We start from the raw sequence: 23,313 nt of genomic DNA on the forward strand, positions 1-23,313 counted from the left end.
CCTGGATGTTGTGAAGTTTGTCCTCCTCTGACTCGACTCTGTTTAGACGTCACTATTTCCCTTCTGAACCATACAGACCCAGACATGTGGAGCACAAGTGTCTGTGTAATGCTGTCCTGTGAGGGAGATTTGTTTGTATCTTTATCCAGACATCTTTCGCAGTAGTAGTATGCGTCTCCTCTTGAATGAATCTGTGAGTGTCAGTGCTGGAAGTCCGTCAAGATCTGTACAGCTTGTATATCAGATATGTGTGTTGGTCCAGGCCACCTCCAAAGCCCCAAAACAGCTTGTAGTGCCGTCACAGACATCTGGTTGCCACTGACTCTAATGGTGCACTGATGTTTAATACTACATGAGAGATAAGACTGACTGTGTGTGTGTGTGTGTGTGTGTGTGTGTGTGTGAACCATCCATGCATGCATTAGTCCTCTGACACACACACACACACACACACACACACACACACACACACACACACACACACACACACACACACACACACACACACACACACACACTGTACATTATGTTGCATGTTATTTTGCACGTTGGTTTCCCTTTTTGTCTTGAATGCAACATGTGTAACTCACAATTTGAACAAAATGATTCAATATTTGTGCAATATGTCTCAAAATTATTCTAAAATACTGTTAGAATATCCATAATTAGTCAAACCTTGCCCAAATAGACTCAAAACTGTTCAGAAGGACTCAAAATTTGTCCAAAATTTCTCAAAGCTGTTGACCAAATGACAAAAAACTCTAAGTTTTACCAAAACAACTAAAAATGTGTCCAAAAAAAATGTGACTCAATATTTGTCCAAAACAAGCCAAATCTTGTCCAAATAAACTCAAATCTATTCAGGATATCTCGAAAAATTGTACAAAATGACTCAATATTTGTCCCAAATGTCTCAAAACTGTTTCATACTACCCCCCAAAAATCTAAAGTGCCTCAAATTTGACAAAAACTACTCAAAACATGTCCAAGTGACTCAAGAAAAGTCAAGAATGACTCAAAATGTGCAAAATGACATACAAACTGTCTAAAAATGATGAGGACTTGTGTCTCTTTACATTAACTTGTGTTCATTCCTAGTAGAGAGACAACTTTAACACAAACTAACCCAAAACTAAAATGGACAATTTTATTTTCAGGTCCAATAATCACCTTTAAGTTTTTTTTTTTTAATTATTGTTTTTATTTAAAATATTTATTTTGCATGTGTTGATCTACACACAATGATGACTAAACCATGAGGTGTGTGTGTGTGTGTGTGTGTGTGAGTGTGTGAGTGTGTGTGTGTGTGTGTGCGTGCGTGCGTGTGTGTGCGTGTGTGTGCGTGTGTGTGTGTGTGTGTGTGTGTGTGGAGGCAGCAGGCATCTCTGCAGGATTTCATCTTTGTGTTGTTGTTCAGTGCTTGTGCTCAGTGTGTCAGACAAAACGTGAACAATTTTTTTGGCTAACCTTTTCATGCAGCTGGGCACTTACAGTTGCGGTTCTTTCTGTTTTTAATCATAATGTGGAGGGAGGAGAGAACAGTGGAGTAGATGTGTGAAGAGGAGATTAGAAGGGAATGTGTAATGAGTGAATATGCGACAGGAGGAGGAGAGAAAATAAAGGGGGAAAAGGAGATTTGAGAAGGAAAGGAGGATTCGAGTGAAGAAGATGGCAGGTGAAGAGAGAGGAGACGAGAGGAAATAAAAGGAGATGCAGGGGAGAGAGTGGAAATGAGAGGGGAGATGAGGAGAATATGAACAGAGAGGGGAAAATTAGAGAGTGTTCTGAGGAGGAGTAGAGGCAAGGCAGAATGGGTGATAATTGACAGAAAATTCGGAGTGCGAGAAAATGGAGAAAAAAGAAGGATAAACCGGGAAGCAGCAGAGATCTTCTATTGCTCATTAGGGTCATTATACCTCCGTCTGGAGCGCACATACACACTCTGTGAGAGGACTGAAAGGAGAAGCCAATTTAGTTGGGCATCAAAAAATGAGCCTTTTGATGAAAGCCAATGAGGAACTGAAAGGAGGGCCAGTGTGTGTGCTGCAGCGTGCACACTTGGTGTCAGAGCAGCTAGTATATGGTTACAAATATGGCTTTATTATGAGGGACACATGCGTAAACATATTTTGGGCGCCACTGGTGGTCTTAAGTGTTAAAAAAAGATGATTAAAAGGATAAAGGAGGAAAAATAAACGCTCTGAGAAAGCAAGGAAGGAAATGAAGAGTTTAAATGAAGTAAGAAAGGAAAGATAAATAAAGTGGGGGATACCCTAGGGAGACAGACATGGAGAGGGAGGTAGATAATGGTTTTGTGAGATGAAAAAAAACACAGAGCCTGTGTGGAGACAGGAAATGAAGGTGAAATTGAAAGGATAGGAGGAAAATTGAAATAAAAGAAGAGGGGTGGAGTGATTGTAGTTTGGATTTAGGATCCGTGCGTGACAGCTGTGGATTGCCAGCCAAGCTTTAGACAAGCATATGTCGTTGTCGAGTGCAGCCGCAGATAAACAGAGAGTCGGCGAAACATGAAAGGTTGCCAAAAGCATAGCTGACATTTCTTAAGCGTTTCAATGTGCATGTTTATTTGACTGTGTGAATACATCCCGAGATAGAGAGTGTGTCATGTTCAGTAAAGATGTCACGGTCAGTTCAAATTTTCATTTCATTATGAAGGAAAAACTGCAAGATACAACTCAGAAGATGAGTTCAGTGGTATGCTTTCATCCATCAGTGGATCTCTAGTTAAGTCTGTGTTAATGAAATTGGATTGGTCATGGCTCCCTCGTTTCTATCTTCGACTTGTGGAAGGTTACGGAGCACAGGAAATATCTAAAGGAAAGTGAGACCAATACGACTCGCTGTCATTGTGCTGATCCTGAACCAGAATAGCTTCAGATCTGTGCCACCAGGTTAGTGCAGTCAGGAATTCACAGGGGAGGTCTCAGTAATGATTTGAAGTAAACTGCTCTTTCCTTCTGTGTGATAGCAAAGTGTGGAGGTCCATGTAATGATCCACAGCAGGCACCAGTTTTCCAATCAGTCTTATTGGTGTTCAATATAAGAGCAGACCGATGCAAGGCTCCTGTTTTGCTAATGGCAACTGTGCCACTTGGGTGACCTTTTGGTGTCTTAAATCATCCAGTAGGAAAAGACTCATGTGCACTGTGAGGAGAACATGTGCATAAATTACATGCACATATTTTACACACTGAACAAAATCCACAGATTTGAAGAAATCTCTTACAAGTTAATTGTCTCCCTTCTATTGGCCGGCGTCACATCCAATGATATTGTGTGACTAAATCTTCTGACGTTGAACCAGAATATCCGAGTCTCTCAAGACAGTCGACTTTGTAGAGATAAGAGGATTCTCCAGGACACTTGTGAGTGTGGGCAGCTTCAGCAACATATGCATCCTCAGTATAGATAGACACAAAATGAGCTCTTTCTCTCCACACAAGCTGCTTTTTGTGTATCATGTGAAAGTCTGGGATAATTATGACATTCAGCAGAAGGGAATTCACGCTGCAGCAATTTACAGGCGTGTATTGTATTTTGTAGTATTACCTTTTTGTGTTTTTTATGTTTTGCGCAGAGATGTATTCCACTATTCAAGCCAAGCACCAAGGTTTTCTTTTCACATATATTCATGAAACTTGATTTAATATTGCACTGGCATTCAAAGCTGATGTGCATGTTTTACAAAAATGCATGAGCGTAAAAAGGCTGCTAAGACTTCAACCTGTCACTCACTTCAATAACTGGCTCCATTTCATCTGCTTTCTGAGCTGCATACAAACATGTCACCTATTTATTCGTGCACTGTAACAGCATATGTAATGTCATTTTTTAGACTCACACATGGCTGTTTGATATTTAATGCTACAATGAATGGGGATATCAGTTAAGATTGAGCTTATAGTTTGTGTACAAGTTGCAAAACAAAGATCTCCAAAGACCTTTCTAATCTCCGGTAAAATAAAATAAAAGATCATTATCCTAATTGAAAAATTGCACTCTGGCTCGGGGGGTTTGTGACAGCAGGCCCAGAGCAGATTGTCATTCAGCACATTGCAGTTATGATGCAGACATGCATCTCAGTCATCTGAAGGACATAAGTAATTAAATTGAGGAGATGGCCAGATTTTGTTTTTTTTTCCAGGGCTGTGCATAAACTATCACCAAATTCCTTGGGAGTCAACCCACTTACTCATTTAGCCGTAGAAGGAAAAAAAAGTAGGAAGATGCTTCTGAGACACTGAATCAGTAAAGCTAGTGACCAAGTTGTGAAGTTTTCAACAGTTTCTGTGTCAAATGATTGAAAAGGGAAGATTTTTTTCCTGTTTCTTGATACTTTGGTGTGTATTGCCAAACCTCAAAAACTTTACGAGAAAACTTCGTGTGAGGCTGTGAGGTGGGTTTTTTTTTTTTTTTTAAGCTGCACACCTAACCTAAGTGAAAAGGAGTAAGCACAACAGTATTAGTGATGGAGCAGTTGCTAAGCAGCACTTTTAATGCATTAGGCCAAAAATAATTCCCAGCTAATCAACGTCATTCCTGCTTCACCTTTGTTCTCCTTCTCCTCTCACCTACAACCACTCGGCCTGCCTCGATTCTTCCACACAGCTGGGCTTCAAACATTAACATGGCACTTATATTCTCTTCTTTCCTCAGCTCTGTGTGTTATTCTGTCTCTTTCCCTTTATTACTCTTTTTACCTCTCTGTGTCTCTGCCTTTCCATCTGCTCCTCTCCCTCTCTAATTGGTGCGCTATCAGTTGGAGCTCAGATATTGCTGTCACTTTTAGTCTTTCTGCTTCATACACAGAGCTGGCAGGCGCTGTGCGTTGTCTCGCTATTTCCTCTCCATACGTTAGCTTCAAGCACATGTGTGCTGTCTGCAGCAACTCTGTATGTAAGTAATACCTGACAAAGAAGATGGTAAACTAAAGCAGGAAGCAGCAGGGCAGGGAGTTCTAATGAAAGTTGTGAGAAGGTGAAAGGTTTGTGAGGGGAAGAGGGCAATAAATGAGGCTTGGTGGAGGAGTCTGTAAACTGAGGATACAGAGCCTAGTGGATAAAAGGAGAAATGAACTTAATGGTAAATGGTTCGGAGAGTGTCTTTGAGAGTTTTCACTGTTATTGCAAAAGCAAGCTAACTGTGACAGCTGGCTTAGAGTCCACTTAAGGAGCTGGAGGATTTGGACTATTACTGAGTTACATCCACTAAATGAATTTAGAAAGACACAAGGATCTTGTTTGGTCCTTGGTTGAAACCAGCTAAGAGCTATAATGGAGATTACTTTACCTCTCCATTTCTTTTGCTCCCTTAGTAAGTAAGCAAAGCTGCAGCATCTTTAAAGCCACATTTTATTATCTGCACCACAGTTTGGTGAGGCGGTGGGTCATTCATCATCTGAGCGTTTGCTGATTAGTTCGGTACAAACCTGACCAGGCTGAATCAATTTTCAGTTGAACGTTTCCAGAATTAAATCTGTTAGTGAAAACTGAGCTTGAGAGATGTATTCTGACTCTGTGAGCCCACCAGTAAATTAGAACCACATTCTATCCGCAGACACCAGTATGGCTTGTGATTAAAAATATGGAAACATATTGGCTTAAGAGTGACGAATGGACCAACATAATTAGATATATATTTTTTTAATTATTTTTTGCTCAGGGCATTTTAGCTATAGACTGTGTATAAAAGATAGACATAGTGATTCTGACATCACCCACTGGTTTGTGTACTAGCATTTTGAACCCTGGAATTCATCTAGGTCCTGTGAAACTGGACAAAACAAGTGTGGGAGTCTACATAAACGAGAACTCGAAGGCACAGGAATACTGTAGTGATGAGGTAGCCCTGCCCTAAAAGAGACCCTTTTTATTTTACTGTAAATGGGTCCATCATTTACAAATTAAACATCATGGTGTATTGAAAAAATATTGAAACTACAATTGAGTCATAGAACAGTTAAAATGTTTACTGGGGTAACAGATGAATTGAGAAGTTGAGCTATTTTCTCGTAGACTTCTATACAATCTGACTTCTTTTTGCAACCAGAGGAGTCGCCCCCTGCTGGCAGACCAGGAGATTATATGCAGCCCAACTGTTCAGCCTTTGGGTCGCTGCAAACATAACTAGATTTTGAAGTTTAAATAAAGTTTCCATAATAGGAATGCATTACTACTCCTACAGTGTTATTGTTCAGGGGATGCCTGAAAGGAACAGGCAACGCTGCATTTGACAAATATTTTTTAAGTTAAAGTAATTAAACTTAGTGTATTAATACAGTTATGGCGAGTACCTGCTGAAAAGTTTCAAAATTTAGCAGAATTTACACAGACTGAAAACTTGTATTATGTTTAGAAGATATTAAGGAGGTAATAAATGATATTAATGTTGTTTCAAGAAACAACATTAGCCCTTTCTATAGATATAGATATTCCTATTTTTTGCAAAGAATAGATATTTCTTTCTTCATAGTGGTTGAAATATTTATCACTACATGATAAATTGAAAGACACACCTGTTTTTTTTCTTCCAACAGATCAATCTTCCTATAGTTGCATAAATGTATTTAGTCAAACTACTGATAGCACTGTGTGTAGCATGTGTAGACCTGAAAAAAATAATATTGTTTTTCTAAAATAAATGCTCAAATATACTTTGTGTCAACAAATAGCTTGTTGTTCTCTTGACTTGTTCCACCTGTATGGCAATATATCAGCTTAGTCATGTGAATCAGCTCCACTCCGCTTTTCATGCTGTTTGCTCGTGTCTTTCGATTTTTCTTTTGCCACCTTACGCTAAGTAATATTTACTACCTCTGAACTTCACTGGCAAGCCATTGTTGCTGTCTTGTTAGGTGTTTGTTTATTCATTCAAAGAGACCAAGGCAGTACGGGTTTCTGAGTGTACTCAAGGGAGACCAGCACTGTGCCATACAGTGTAAGATGTTGACAGAACAATAAAAAAAATAGGAAAAAAGCTGCTTATAATAGTCATCACTGGAGCATTGTTGCTGTTACTGAGTAATAAAATAAAGGTGGATGATGGTGAATTTTTGTGTGTGAAGAGCAAAGCAGCGTGCAGGACTATTGGGAACCAAATGTGTGCGACAACTAAACTTTTCCAACTCTTAAATTATTTGTATCTCTGAATCTTCAGAGTGCACAGAAGAAAGACAGGTGAGACAGACAGAGGCAGAGACATGGTGGAAGAGTGAGAGAATAAAGTAGGGTTTTCTTGTTAGACAGCGCCCTGGGCTGAGAGAAGCGGACACCTTGACTTCAATTATTAACATGGTACTTGACTTTTCATTCAATTCTGCCTGTACAGTATCTCTTTCTCTTCTCTATTTTTTTCTGGCTGCAAGATCTTTAGCGGCACTGCTTGAGGTTGAGTCCTCTTTGAGTGAAGTAGGTAAAGATGTCATTGAGTGCAGGATGTTGCTAAAGCACTATTGTTCTCCTATCTTTATGCCCTGAAGCCAGCATTAATACGCTATACACATATATTCACAAAGGCACTGCGTTGAAGTCCACTATTAGCACATAGCAGGCAGAATCCAATATCACAGTGCTTCTCTCCTGCCTTTAAAAGCAGCAAATGAGCAAGAATATTTTCTTTATCCGTAATAAATGTTGGAAATTTTCTCATGTAATATATATCAGGTGGTTCAATAATAAACATAAATGGTGTCCTGGACATTTCAGATTTTGTCCACAGTTTCTAACCCTAACCCTCTGGAATAAAATTTCCAGTGTTATTGTTTTTTTTTTTTTTTTATTTGTATTTCCCTGTAAAACAACTTCTGTCTGAGTGGTTCCACTAACTGATCCTCCATTGTGCCGGTTCTGTGGGTTCCCATCCAACCACATATCCCATGTTTGCTCAGTAAAGTGTAACTGCAAACATCTGTCTTGCTACGTGTTTGATTAGTCTCCTGACACGAGCAGGACAGGGTTGTTTACAGTGAGGAAATCGAATTGAAAACAATATTGGCCCATATTTCAGGGATCAAAACTGTTTTCTGTGTGTGTGTATGCACATGTATTTATGGCTGCCTGTCTCATTGCTGTCCAATATATATTGAAACTTGTAAGTAAATGCAAATGCATTCACTACATTGCTGTTTCTTTGACTGGATCGTATTTGCTGAGACTGTGCAGATATTTTTCAGCCTTACACAATGTGGTGGGTGTATAACAAGATGTTCCTGTCGAGCCCTTTATGGCCGATACTTAGATTACATTAGGTTGCACTTTATTATGCACATGATTCTTCTGAAGCTTGTTTTGCATCACAAAGACACCATGTTTTACATGCAGAGAAATAAAAAAATTCAAGCATGCTGAGGTATTACATAGCCTTTCTCATTTTTCTGTAGCTGACATTTAGGTACATATTACACCACAAACTTAGATTGTCCTTTGTCTGCTACAAATCCATCTTTTGATGTAACGCAGTTGCAGATTTAATGGAACTGGGTTGAGATGATGCAGTACAATCGCAAAATAACTTTGTTTGACACTATTAGAGTGGTTGCATTGGAAACCAAGTAAAATTTGCCACTTCCCTCTAGGCATCGGCCCTCTTTTTCCCATTTTTAGACAATCGACTTAGGGTTGTTCCATCTCAAAGCATCAGGGGCCTGCTACTCAACCATTTCTGATTTGTGTCAAACTCTTTTTATCATAGACTATTGATATTTAAACTGATGTTTGTGAAATTTTGGTTTGACATATCAAACGTATGTTGCTTTGTACAAAAGTGTCTGCTAAATGAAAATGTAGAATTGTAAAAGTATTTTTTAAGCTGCGCATCGATCCACTTTCAGCACTTTTTTTTGTTTTGAAATTTGACCGTGTCAAGAACAAGATTTCATGAACTATTGAAGATAAAAGCCTGAAACTGTCACTTTTCATTTGAGTTCAAATGTAGAAAACATCTTTGAGACATACTAACAAAATAATTGATAGTGCAGAAGTCAACCAGTGACATTCTGTTAACCGTGTGTAGTTTCATGTCACACTAATACAAAACAAAAACTTTATAATATGACATAATTGGTCAGAAAAAAAAATGCAGGGATTTTTGTTGAACTTTCATTAATGATTGAGCAGGTATGACAGATTGTACTGCTAAAACCAAAATATTGCTGGATAGCCTAATCCAAGTAGAGTAGGCATGATGATAAGGAACAATGAACATTTTAAACTGGTATCTTTGAAAGATATCTGAGATATCATATTAAAAAATAGATCTTGGAAAATATTTGATATATTAAGCTAAAATTTCTCAAATATCTTTGTGTATATTATATTTTATGCTTTAAATTTTTAAAGCATTTTTTAAAATTTTACCTTTAAAATTCTTACTAATTATGTAATTATTCTCGTGCATGTTTTTTTTTTGCAGACTCTTCAGTTTGAACTATCAGATTTGACAACAGACCTTCCTCTCACATCTGGTACAAATGTCAACCAGGAAACACAGTAATTGACTGTGTCACTAAACATCTGGCTTAAAGAGTGCAGCCAAACACTTGTTGAATTACAAGCTCATGCAACAATCAGCTGTGCAGAATCAGATTCTGGGTCACTGACTTACACTGGGGGATTAATTGTGATACATTCATAAAATAGCTCCAATTTGCTGTTTTTGACTGTCGAGTTGGTTTACTGCTTGTTTTTACAAAAGATACTGTCAGCATCTCAAACACAATCACCCCGAGGTGCGTTAGACTCAACACTGCCAATCAGGACATTTCTAATAAATGTTGGCCAGTACATATTGGCATGAAGTCAGCTGACATGTCTACTTGGCATGAGCGGCTCCTAAATGTGGAACAGTGTAAGAGGCTCCTGGGTGGCCTCAACGATTTCATAAACTTTACAGTGACTGGAAGCCAACAACAAAGCCGGGATGTCAGGGAACAGAACTGCCTTTGAGCTAATCACTGATCCTTCATCTTCTCCTTTTATCATTTCAACTTCTGGATAAAAGTGTTAGCCAAATGCCTCTCTGATTATGCAGCGGGCTGTTGCTGAAAATTGCCTTGATGCTCAGTCAACTTGTGTGAAGACTATAGACTGAATAAGTCAAAGAGTAGCATCAATTTAAGCTCAAGCGATGTTTAGTGTTTTACTCCCCCCAGGGAATGTAGCAATTTGATATTAAGTAAGAGCGTGCAGAGAAACCCTGGGCAGCTGTCAGACAGCCAGTCAGTCACTTTAACACAGCAGTCAGCACTAACAACTGCATTGGTTTTGTTTATATGCTTGGCCTGCAGCGTTAAGGGGTGACAGAGAACAATTTTAAAATATAGCCTGCTCACCGTGAGGAAAGATTTAATGAGTAGAGAGTAAAGTAAACAGTGTAGATTTTCCCAGAGGTATTTGCACAGAGGAGTGTTGGCAGCTGCCTCCAGACTCCTGTGGATACAAAGTGCCCTAGAGCCCTATTGGAAATACCGATAAGCCAAAGCTGGCAAAATATGGCCCATCATAAGCACTCTTAGATGTTCCTTTCTTTCTGGGCAGCAGCCTGAAAAAGAAGAATAAGGTTGACTTAGGAACCTTCATTTAACATAATGTTTTAAGTTATCTAAAGTTGTCTTATTCTCTGGTCATTACAGAAAACATCAGTGTTCCTGCTTTATGCGCCTTTGTATAATGTTTTCATTTGTTACCCACTTTCTGTCACTTTCAATTCATCTGTTTAAGAAAAAACATTATTTTTACAAAGGGAATTGTCTAAACAAAATGTCATTTATTTATGAAGTTTTTGTTAAGACCCTCCTGCAGAGATTGGGTTTACATTCAAGGATGCTAAAAGTCTGTTATACACTGCTGTCCCAACCTACAATAAGTCACTATCACAAGAAAATTAGTCTTTCCTTAGACGATCTTTTGTGCAAGCACAGCTGCCGATGCTCAGCTGAATAGTGAGCTGTAATGGCACAACAGAAACCTTTTAACATGCACAGAGAGCTCTGTTGGTATTATATTCTTCAAATGTAAAACGCTTTGAATTGATAACAATTTATTTTGACTTGCAGACTTATTCACATGCATGAGAAAGTGAGGGTGTATAATTATGAGGTGTACTTCAGTAACACTTGAGGTGCTGATGACATGCCCAGAGCCTTTAAAAATCAAAGGAGAGAGCCGGGCTTTATGAAAATCACAACCTGGAAATTGGGGCTTTGAGCCTTGAAACGGCACATGGCTCAGATGTGGAGGCAGCGTGCACGAACAGCAACACTCTGCTTCAGCTTCTTATACATCTACAGTTTTCATGTGGGCAGTCTTTTTTTCATTTGGTCCCCATTTTAGTTGAAAAAGATCATAGCTTATGCTCAGCGAGGGATATCTCTATGAATAAGCCTTTCTTTGAAATATTAAATGCAAACGGAAAAATGCATCAATGTCCACTCATGGCAGCAATTTAGCATTCAGCATGGTTGCAACATATATTGATGTCTAAATTGCAGTTTTACATCTTTTGCTTCCTGCTGTTGCTCTGCTCTGCATTTAGAATAAGTGTGTTTCTGTTCATTCATCGTGTTCACCTTAACATCGTGTCATTGGAACACAACAGGGATTCATTTATTTTCTCTACACTATAGTTTTTCAGTATTTTTGCTGACATATTTTATAGAAGTTAGTATTCTTTTTATTGTTTTTGTGCATTTTTGTAACCAATTGTAGATAAGCAGAAATTGTATTAAGAAGGGGAACAGGATTATTTTAGATAACATGGTAATTTTGAAAGCGCAAACCGATAATGAAAAATTATTGCTGGTCATGAGTGTTGGCAGCTCTGCACATGCAAATTGTCTGAAAATATTACCAGCATATCATCAGTGTGGCACAACATTGTTATAATTATAATTTCTACTCATCTTTCTCTTCCAGCCCTCGAGGGGCTCCATATGTTATAGTGTTGGACACTCCTCACTCTGCTCTTCACATCTCCTCTCCTCCCTCTCTGCTCTCTCGCCAAGTGGTTTGGAACAGTTCAGCCTTTCCATTTCTCACTCATCTCGTGCTTGTTTTCTCCCCTCTCGTCTCCTTATTTTGCTCTTCTTGTATATCTGGCTGCCATTTGTTCCCAAGTGCAGGTTAATGCATGCTTATATTCTGGACGCCTCACAGATGTGATCCTGCACAAATAAAGTCCACTAAGAAGCCAAACGAATGTGTTGAAGATAGAAAATAAACAGTGACGCTTTCTTCACTATGGCATTTAAATATACAACAAAGAAAGAGTGCAAGTTTATTTATACAGCACTTTATCATGTTTTTCCAAGCTTTACTGGTGAAAGAAAATAAAAATAAATAACAGATGTAGAATAGGAAAGTGGAGACAAGTGAAATAAAAGTCCAAAATCTGAATTTGTGGCATAAAAACTTGAAATAAAAAAATTAAATACTTGCAGCGATAGCATAAAGGTAAACGGCTCTTTCCTCATGTTTAGTTTGGACTCTGGGCATCACTTGCTGACCCTCCAGATAAAAAAGCTCTGCCAGACTTGTAACGAACATAACAAAGAGAATGTTTTACTGTGCATCTTTGACATTATTAATTCTCTTTCCAGTTGTGCAATTTAAAGTAGAGAATGGTAGAAAAGGCTGGATTTGAACCTGGCACACTGCTACATCTTTCTCTGCTTATTTCAGTTTCTTCAGAAATACTCCTTGTCTGGGGATCTTTCTGCCTTTAGCTGTGTATTCAGTGAGAGAACAGCAGTAACAGTTGGGTTGAGATCAGGTGACTGACTCGACCATATCAGAATCAGTCCAAACCACTTGGTGAGAGAGCAAAGGAACACTTTTTACCCATGGTCCATCAGACTTCTGAACTCAAGAGAGTAATGCACAGTCACTTTTAATAATGCTGCTCACGTGCAATCTCCTGCCCATATTTATCCTACTTTATTTCATTACCTCCTCACTGTACTGTATATATCCTTCCTCTTTTGTATATGTTTGAGTTCTTATTCCAGTTTTGTTTTATATGTACATTCAACTTTATTATTTATTGTCGTTAATGTAGCTTTTTTCAGTGCACCGTCTAGTGGCAGCTACTTATATTTTGTCATGCCCCCATGTATGATGACAATAAAGCTATTCTATTCTGTTCTATTCTATTAGAGCATTCCACGTCTTGGGTTGCATTTGCAGTATGTTTTAGGTCATTAAACCATCTGTACTGTGAAGCGCCGTCCTATCAGTTTTGCAGAATTCAATTGAATCTGAGCTGAACATACATCTCTATACATTTCAGAAGTCATTGTGCTGCTTCTGTCAGCAGTCACATCAATAATCACCAAAGACCCAGTTCCATTAGCAACCTACATGTCTACGCCATTACACTGCCTCTGCCATGTTTGTCAGATTATATCAGATGAACCCTTTCTTTCCTTCTCTTCCCATCATTCTGGTACAAATTCATCTTGGTTTCATGTGTCCAAACAATGTAGCTCCAGAATGAGGAAGACTGTTGTAGATGTTTTCTACCAAAGTCTGTTTCAGCTTTTCTGTTCTTGAGTGTCACCAGTGGTTTTCATGATGAGGTAAACTTTACGCATTTGCATTCTTAGAGGCGTGTCTTGATTTTTCAATTTGTCAATGAGTCTTCTTCATTTGGCTAGTTGTTGGTGAGGGGTTTCTCTTCACCACCAAAGAATTCTGCAATTAATGGCTGTAGTGTTTTTACAGTGGTGAGCTCACTTGTCCTTCTTTTTAAGAATCTACCAAGTAGTTGACTAGGCCTTCTCTGAACTTTGTCCAGTCTCTCTGATAGGTCTGTTGTGTTTTCTCCCTGGACTGCATATTGAGCGGTCCCATGAGCAGTAAATTCATCACTTGGAATCAACTCCATACCTTTTATATCTGTATTTTGTCACCAGTTAAATCTGCCAAATTACGGTATAAAAGGTCTGGTGTTGATTCCAAGTGATGAATTTGGCTCTTGGTAGCTGATTATGTCAACACTTAATATGAAGTCCAATGAGGTGCTAATGGAAACACAAGGAATATGTTACATATGACCATAGATGGATTTTTAGTCAATTGAGTGAAAATGGAGTGAGTATGTAAAAATCTGCAGTAATTCCTCAGTGGTATTTGTTGGATCCCGTGAATTAGAGCATTAGAATTGTTTTGGTGTACAGGAGAAATAGCAAAAAATGCATCACGGTCCAAATTCTTCTTCTCTTGAACCTGACTGCATATTTTGGATATATTTACCACCACTTTGTTTCAAAATTATGTTCGCTTGATGTTAATGAACAATCATTCATCGCAATTTGCAGACTTTCTCTTTTAGAATATTAAGTAAGACTTAAAACGCGTTCACTACAGAAATGACTTGAATCAAACCAATTTTTGGGATGACCCCCATTTGCCTTTAAAACAGCAATAATTTTTTTAAGTACACTGACTCACAGTGTTTCAACTTATTTGAAGTTTTCCAAGGATCTGTGGAAACACATTTTGATTTCCGTGAATTTAATGTGTTCCGTCTCTTCATGTAATTTCACACTGACTCGCTGATGTTGAAATCAGGGCTCCGTGGGGCCACCTTTAAATCTGAATGTGTGAGTGTAATTACTAACAAGTTAAAAACACTTCTGTAATGCTGCTGTCTCTGTGCTGTTCCTGCCAGGTCTTCAGGAGTGGAGAGGGCATGGGTATCCGTCTGGACAGCGCCTCTGCCTTCCAGGGTGCCGTCATTTCACCCCACTATGACTCACTGCTGGTGAAAGTCATCGCCAGCGGAAAGGACCTGCCGACAGCGGCCTCCAAGATGAGCCGAGCCCTGGCCGAGTTCAGAGTGCGAGGGGTCAAGGTAGGACAACTGTGCTTGATGCCGTGTGCACATTTTTCCTACTTTTCTCTGCATTTCAAGTTGCTGTTGACTCACAGAGCTGATGGGGAATTCAGCGGGTGTCAGAAAGCTTTATTGTCAAGCTAAACAGTAAGCAATTGTCGTAATCCCTGAACCTTGTGACATGAGGAGGGAATCTGTGACAGCGGAGATGTAGATTCAGTGGTTTTCTCTCCTTGATAAGAGCTTGTCTTGAACTAGTCGAGCCAGTCCAGATTAATGGTGTGATGCGGCTAAAACCGAACGTCTGAATGTACTGAATCAGCTGCAGATTACAACAAGTTTCTGTGAAGTGGTGCTCCAGCATTTGGACACTTAGCCTTCCATCTCTGTGTGGCCTGTCTAGTTGATTACGTGCTTCATACTACTCTATATTTCTTGGCTTTCAGTGTGGAAACATTCTCTGTCAGTGTCTGAGACTTCCTCAAGATAAATCAGTGCAAAAAGGCAGTGGTTTTTATTTTTGGGGAGGATGCGTCACCATTATCAGCAGGTGCAAATGGTTGTTGGCAGACAGCAAAAGTCAATGTCTACAGCCTGAGAATATGGAGGTAATGAAAAGTGTGTAGCTGCAAGGGTTGTTCATGTAGCTGTCACATAAATCTACTACTGTCATAAAATGCATCACACGTCTCTTATTTATTTGAATTGGCTTATTTAGAGTGTTTTGTTTCTTAAAAAGGCTTATTTGTGCCAAGTGTTACAACCGCTTGTTTGCATTTAGTTATAATACACTTGGGAAATGGTTAAAAAAAATTATATTCTTTGTACTTTTGTCAGCATAACAAAATCGGAAGCATTAAAAATACTCTAACAGATGGCTGGCAATATATAAAGTCAGTAATTTGTTGAAGTAGAAGCACCAAATCAGCAGTTTTATTTAGATTTTCCCTTGTGTTCCATTTTTCACACATGTAGCTGCACATTTTTAATTATTACCCTGCAATTGAAAATGAACAATTTGCTATCTGGGTGAGTCTGATGTAAGGCATGCAGGGAGCTCACAGCACATTAAGCTGAAAAGTTTGTCGAGCTTTTAATCAAGCTGCAGCTGGAAACATCAAACCAAGGTCTTAGGTGCTTTTTTTTTTGTTGCCACAAGAAATGAATCATTTCAAGGTGACGCAAACACTGTTATCAAGGTGAGCAAGTCTTGTAGGGAGAGCATCTAAATAAATGTAATGGTTTGTAGCAGCTAAGTGACGAGATACATTGTAGACTGATTTTTGTTAAAGTCAGACTCAAAGCTAAAATGTCATTAATGGTTTTTTAAAAAGGTTTCCGTTCTAAATCACTTAGCAGAATGTCAGAAATGAGCAGAAAAAGGGGCTTTATGTAAACAAACACTAAGAAGTCAACCTGATGTCCCTGCTACAGTAGCTGTAACTCAAATTATCATGTGCAACAGAAACAAATGTTCTTCAGTGCAAGAAACGTGTTTTTTCCCTAATTGGAGATAGCAAATGACCCAGCAAGAACAGTTTGTGCTACACACCAGCTACTGTGAGTAACCTTGCTGAGTACTGTTTAGATTTCTATTCTGCACCAGCAAACTAATCCAAAAGCTTTGTACCTCACAGACACTGGCAGAGACACAACACTGATGCTAAAACCAACGGAGAACAAGGTCTTAAATTTACATTGTTTGTGTTCAGACTGATGACATCATCATGCCAGCTGTTTTTGACACTTTCTTTAAACTTGAGCAACACTGACTGCTTTTCTATTCTGACACCATTCAAATTTAAAGGCTTGACAGCTATTTTGGTTGACTGCTCGGACTTTATGTCCCAGAGTTTAGAAAACCTTCATGTGTTCTTGTCATTGTCTCACAAACAAAGCGAATGTCATTCAAGTAGTCTTTTTCCCGCTTTCATGTAGGCAGTGTTTGTATCAGCAATTAGGCAAAACTGATAACTTCTCCGCTTTTTTTTTTTTTTTTTTTAACATTTTGGTTACAGTGGACTCCACAGTTGCCTTGGTGTACTGTTTTCAAAGGGCTCTTTGAGCCCTGTTCCGCCTTGATTTCCAAATAATCATCTAAGATGGATCCTATTTCTGGAAAGAGACTTTTTATCTGCCCCCCTCCGTCGTCTGTTTTAGTTTAATAATGGTGCGTGAAATCATCCATTGCCAGCTTGATAAACCACATTAGACATGCTAAAGCACATCAGAAGCCCACATCATCTCTCCCTCCAGCTAGTTAACTGCTCCCACCTGGCAGCACAAGTTTAAATCAGTCTTTGAATAGATATCTACAGGGGAAAACCAGCAGGGCTTTGGTTCTCGAGAAAGTGAATTGTTTATTTTTGTATCATAGATTTAATAAATATGTTGTCTCATGCTTGGGTTTTTAATGTCATGCTGCTGTAAAAAAGTTTAGCTGAACATATTTATTTTATCTTCTTGTAAAGGAGTCCATCTGCATCTAGAAGAAAAAATAACTTTATAAAGTCATTTAGAAGCCTTTGCAGATGGTGCAACACTGACAGGGCATCCAAAATAGTTTCCTGATTTGGGTAGCATTCAAACTGACTTTGTACTTGTCATACAGAGCTTTGTGATGCTGATTTTAGATGGTCAAAAATATTATTTTACCTCATGTAATGGCAAAGTGCAGACAGAGTACATGCTTTGACCAACATTATCTCTCCTGTAACCACAGTATTACCATACAAGTGACCCTCTATGTGTTCTACAAACATATCTTACCTTTCAGTGATTCTCTTTTGTTCCTCATTAATTCTGCTGTGCACATGTTTAACCTGCATGTCAACAAATTGTGTCTTGTGAATTAAGTTTAAGAAAAAATGCAATTGCACTAACAATGCGAGTCAAAAAAATGGTTAGAACACAATAGTTTAGAGGTTATTTGCCTTATTTCACTTCCTGCAAAGTCACTACTGCACACATTGCTTGTGTCATTGCTGAAACTATATATTGTACCGCCCTAGTGCATGATGCAGATGTAGGAAAATTGAGTTATGTGCATGTTTAGTGTGGAGGAATCTGTTTTCATCATGATTTTAAACCTCATGGATGCACATAATGCATTTTGGTTGCACTAATTGTCATTATAGGTGTTGTTTGTTTACAAGAAAACTCCACAGGGCACCACTAATAGTTTCAAATATGATGTTAGCTTGATGTGGACTCTCTGTATCATCCAGTGAGTAATCAATATGTCCTGTGCTGTCTGCCCTACAAGCTAATTAATTTGATATAGCAGGTGTCATGTGTATAAATTAGTATACACATTTGGCTAAACTGAGTCTTCACATCCAGTGCATTTAATTTCTCATGGTAATACATACTTGTGTGCCAAAGGTGACGACTAAAAATTTGAAGACAAGACAAAAGTTCTGCTGCAATTTTTCCTCATCTTTGTGTTTAAACACTGGTTCTCTAGAGGGTTGCTGGAGCTGCTTTGGAATGTCGCCAGTAAGAAGGCAGAGTGTTGGCAAAAAATCCAAGCCCTAGTAATGCTTTATCTGCTCACAGAGATATGATGCTGAAAGCTGAAATCCTTATTTCTTCACAAGTTTCATTTTCTTTGCCCCCAACCAAAGAGATGTGGTTACGGTACTTGCCTACTTACAGTACCTGCTTTTGGGATTATTCTTTGAGTTTGGTTTCTTTTATAGGTATTGTAATTTCTCAGCATCTTAAGAATACTGTAACATTTAAATGAAAGTTAAAGCTAAAACGCACCAACCAAAGTTTTCTGTTGATGCTGCTGTCCTCCTCTGTCGTGTTCAGTCATGTTTGGCATTTCAGCTCCATTTGTCTCTGCTTCTGTATACAGTGCGTGTGCACGTCTATCAGCGTCTCTGTGTGTGTGCACACATTTGGGATTGTGGGCTTTAGTTTGTGTGCATAAAGAATGAGCCGTGTGTTTGGCAGTAAAATGTCACGCAGCCAAATAGACAGAGATGGTGAGAGTGATGGACGGGAAAGTGACAGGACATGAGGCAGGAGGGTAAAGCTAGATGGATAGAGGAACGTGGGGGAAAACAGCAAAAGGGCAATCAAGATGGAGAGTGTGTAACATAAAACGACAAGGAAGGCAGGGTGGCCCACAGAGGCAGGTACACCTGTGGCCACTGTGTTGAAAAGATTGACAAATGTTGCTGCGTTTGCATGAATATTTGTACAAGCAACAAAATGGGATTCGTGAGCAGATTTTTTCCACAGAAAAAGCAAAACCTTGGTTAAGGATGTTAAAAACTAAATAGGAAAAATTCATTTTGTCCTCTGTAACGCTATGGTCTCTGCTCTGCAAGTATATCTATCTGTCTTCCTTAATAAGTCTCCTCCTTAATAGCAGCTGTGACTAAGTATAGAACAAGATTTCTCGACAATGAGGACTGAGCTAAAAGTGACACTTGACATTTAAAGAGTGATAGGTTGTATGTATACATTTTTTTAGCCTTTGTGAATGCAAGAGCAAAGGTGTAAAAAATGGATTAAGCTGTGTGCTCTAACAAAAACTGCAGCTAATGAGCGAATGACTAATGAGCTCAGGAATAAACACATGTTCCTTGAAAGTAGCCAGTTTCTGCAGATGGTTTCTGATCACATTCCTGATGATTCCTGAGCTCAGTGTCAGACAGAAAGATGTCAAAAACACAACTCTAATATTTTGACAGCCAAAGCACCACAGATACTGTACAATACCCTCTCACATTACAGTTACTGGGCATAATTTTACGTCAGATCTGTGTATGTTTGGGAGCTACTTATGTTCATTTATTGATATTTGCATGAAAAGTCTCTACAGAAATATGAAAATACTCTTTAAAAAATAGTAATTTAGGTTCAAATTGCAAGAATCTATTAGTTTTAAATCATACCAAGTGTAAATATTTTTTGCATGTAACTTTACATAAAAATCTACTGAAATGAATAGATCTGTTACGTTAAAAAAAATATATTTATGCCTTTCCGATTAATACCTTAAAACCCTGTCGAACAGTGCACCAAAAAGTTGAGCGATGGCTTAGATTCGCTGTAGGATTAAACACAGCAAACAAGCTGCTGTCTTCCACAGTCTAAAAAAAAAAAAAAAAACACTAAATGTCTGCATTACAGTTTGATGTCAAAATTATCCTCATAGTTGGTCTACATGATGCAGTTAGCTGCTACTGTAATTATCACTGATTTAAATGATTAAAAACACTTGTTTCTGTATTTAATAGTTCAATAGAATATTACACATGATTTGACAGTTTTGGGAAATTGCATGGTTATTCACAGTTACAGTTTTTATGTTATTTTACAATTACAATAGACATAAATTCATTCTATTTTTGCCATGCTCAAAAAAACAAGAACAGCAGTTGTCATTTTTTACAGTGTAAAGACAAATGAATGGAAGTTACCCAACAGGTGGAAATAGCTGCAAAGAGCTCAGGTAGGAAGCTGTCAGAAAGAGAAAAGGCTGTAGGTTATATCCGAACCTTTTCCGTCATGACGCTGCAGGCTCAGTATTCTGTCCAGTTAGATGGAGACCTCAGGAGATTGTGATGATCGGACGTGTGTGTGCGTGTAAGTTTATAATTGTGTATCTGTGAGTGAGACTGTTCGGTTTGTTTCTTTCAAAGAGTTTTTTGCGACACCGGAGGCTTTGCTCTAGGCAGCGTGCTTTCATTACTGTTCATCTTTACACCTCATCTGCAGCGGAGAGAGAGTCTGAGGTGACCTCAGGTTGTTGCATCCACCTGAGTGTGCGTTGGAGGGCAGCAGGGTTTCCATCCAGAGAGGCGCTTTGAAGAATCTTGTAATGGTTCGCTTCATTATAGGCAGCCAGATCACAGGCTGCTTCACATCTTAACATGGCCTCATGCTTATACGTCTTATACGTACTTTTCTGGGTATTTGAATGAAACCTTTATTTTTCTACATTGCACTTTAATATACAGCACTGTCATGCATGATCATAGATGTTTAGTCATCTTTTCTACCAGGTCACAGGAGCTTTTACTGGAAAAGAGTTCATTTTTAATGGAGGATCGCATCATCTTTATCACTATTTTTAGTTTGAGCTCTTTCTTCCTCCTTCATATTAAAAACAATGTTTGGGATTAAGAAAAAACACTCAAAAATGTACACGGCAATTTGCCTCAATCTGTTTGAGTTGTGACAACTTCTAATGAAATCATATTCAACTGACAAACTGCATTGAGTTACTGGAATGAGCTTTTCCTCTGCAATCAAAGGTACTTTTCATTTCCACTTACCTAATGATTGGCAGCAAAACACATGTTTAAGTTGATTACTAATAAAGCTCAAGTTGTTTCAAGTAGTATTTCAGAAATACATAACATGTAACATAACATAATATATAACAAAACAGGTTGATCTAATGTTCAGTAATTAGGGGAGGAGACTTGAAATCCTTATGTCAAGTTGAAGAAAAATTTATTTTTTTTAAGTTCTCTCAAATTTGAAATCAACTCATGCAGACATCTGAGCTCAAATTATACACAATTAGTATTATCTAGACCATTAAATTTGAATCTTTATTGTAGAATTATGAGTTAGAATTACACAAAATATTAAGTTGATGTAATTACCAACATTAATATGTCAACTCAATGTATCAAATTCAGTTTAATTCTGTTGGCAGCTTAAAAGGTTGATCTGAATCATTAAATTAGAATTTTTACTTCGCAGCCAAGCATTTAATTAAGTGATAAGAATAGGATCTTTGAAATACATTTCAGAGTGTTCTTGAGGTTTATTTTGTTGCATCTTTTTTCCGCCAATTCACGATGTCTTTATTTGAAGATGGCATTAAATTTGTACGTACAGCAGGAATTCTTCATACAACAACGTGTTACACAAACAGCATGTGAGTGTTGCATTTCCTTGCAGAGAGACATCTGGTCTTTTGTGAATTTATGGCTGTGCAGAGTTACCAGGGAAACTATTACTGTGGGGAAATAACAGTACAAATGGAACAAAACTGTCAACCTCATGTCATATCTTTTCAAGGCGAAATCCAGTTTTTCCTCATTTCGTGGCCGTTAACTGTAGTGTTGTATTGACACAGCGGGCTTTTGCATATCAAGACGCCAGCAGTCAAATTGAGTATTTGGCTGCTGCACACTTTTTCTGTTTAGCTGCTTTTAGATGTGATTGTTTGCACACCTCTGTCATGGATGTCTGCCTGAGCACTGCATCTCCCAGTGCCTCTGCTGACACGTCTAGCTCTTATCATACGCTCACTCTTTTCATTTCTATCTTCACCTGTAAACAACTCCTCCTCTCCACGTCTTGTTTTTAACTTTTCTTCTGTCAGGCTCCCCACCTCTTCAACTGTTTGACCTCCGTCAGCCTTCGTGGGCAATTTCTAGTTCTCTCAAGTGTATCTCTTGTTTTCAGATCTCTGAGCCTCCCATTAACGGTTCACTGACTTGGTTACATGTGTCTTCCCACGATTCACTTTTTTTGTTTTTTTCATCTTATTCCTTTATACCTTCATTCTGTTTTTAGAAACCCAAACATTCACCTTCTTTATAGATGTTTTCTATATCGACACATTTAGTGAAATGAACTTAATCCAAGCTCTGAAAACTGCTTCATTTACATCCAAATTAAACCCAAACATAAATCAACATCCTTTTTTGAGAAAATCAATGATCTGCTGTTTGAATCAGAGCTTGTCTTGTTTTTCTCTTATTTTATTCCAATAAGAGAAACTAGAATGTGTGAATGAGGTCTATTGTGCAGAGTGTTAAATCTAATTCATCTAGCAAAAGGCTCAAGCTTTGCAAATAACTTTTCAAGGTTTTATAAAGAAACATTCATAACATTAAGAGTCCTTGCATCACTGGACACTCAATCATTTTCAAAGTGGATAACACATAACCTCTTGAAAATTCAATTCTGGAGCATTTTTTGATGGTTTTCTTGCCTTTTACCTTATTCTAGTCACGTCAACATCAGTGTTAACCTAGTTACAGGATGAACTCTTCTTCCCTCTGATCTGGAGTTAGCCTCCCATGACTTTTGCATCCTCTTCCAAGAGAGAAACAAGGCGGAAACCACCGATCCAGGATCATTCAGCCGACATTTACAACGCAGGAGAGAACAGACGGCAAATCCATCTCATCTCTGACTTATCAGTAGCAGTAATAAGTGGTTTAGACACACTCTGACAACAGCCACACACACACACACACACACACTTGGAGATACAGTCGTACACACTCTGTCTCAAATGAAATAACACACTAATATGTGTCTCCAGGGGCCGGGTTATCTGTCCATCCCTTCTTCATTTCACACCTCTAAACAGTCACTTGCACGGTGCTTAATCACATGAACAGTTTTGTAATTGTCTGTGTGTGTGTGTGTGTGTGTGTGCGTGTGTGTGTGTGTGCGTGCGCGTGTGTGTGTGTG

General features: G+C 38.5%; 1 protein-coding gene across 1 annotated transcript in view; it reads left to right on the forward strand.

Annotated features, from left to right (window-relative positions):
* pcxb (pyruvate carboxylase b) overlaps positions 1 to 23,313 on the forward strand; it is a 332,924-nt gene that overhangs the window by 149,427 nt on the left and 160,184 nt on the right. Inside the window, exon 12 of the mRNA XM_055007761.1 lies at positions 14,686 to 14,868. Within this exon, the coding sequence (XP_054863736.1) occupies positions 14,686 to 14,868 (183 nt within the window). The remainder of the gene's footprint in view (positions 1 to 14,685; positions 14,869 to 23,313) is intronic.

Source organism: Amphiprion ocellaris, chromosome 23 (assembly GCF_022539595.1).
Source record: "Amphiprion ocellaris isolate individual 3 ecotype Okinawa chromosome 23, ASM2253959v1, whole genome shotgun sequence".
NCBI classification, from domain to species: domain Eukaryota; kingdom Metazoa; phylum Chordata; class Actinopteri; family Pomacentridae; genus Amphiprion; species Amphiprion ocellaris.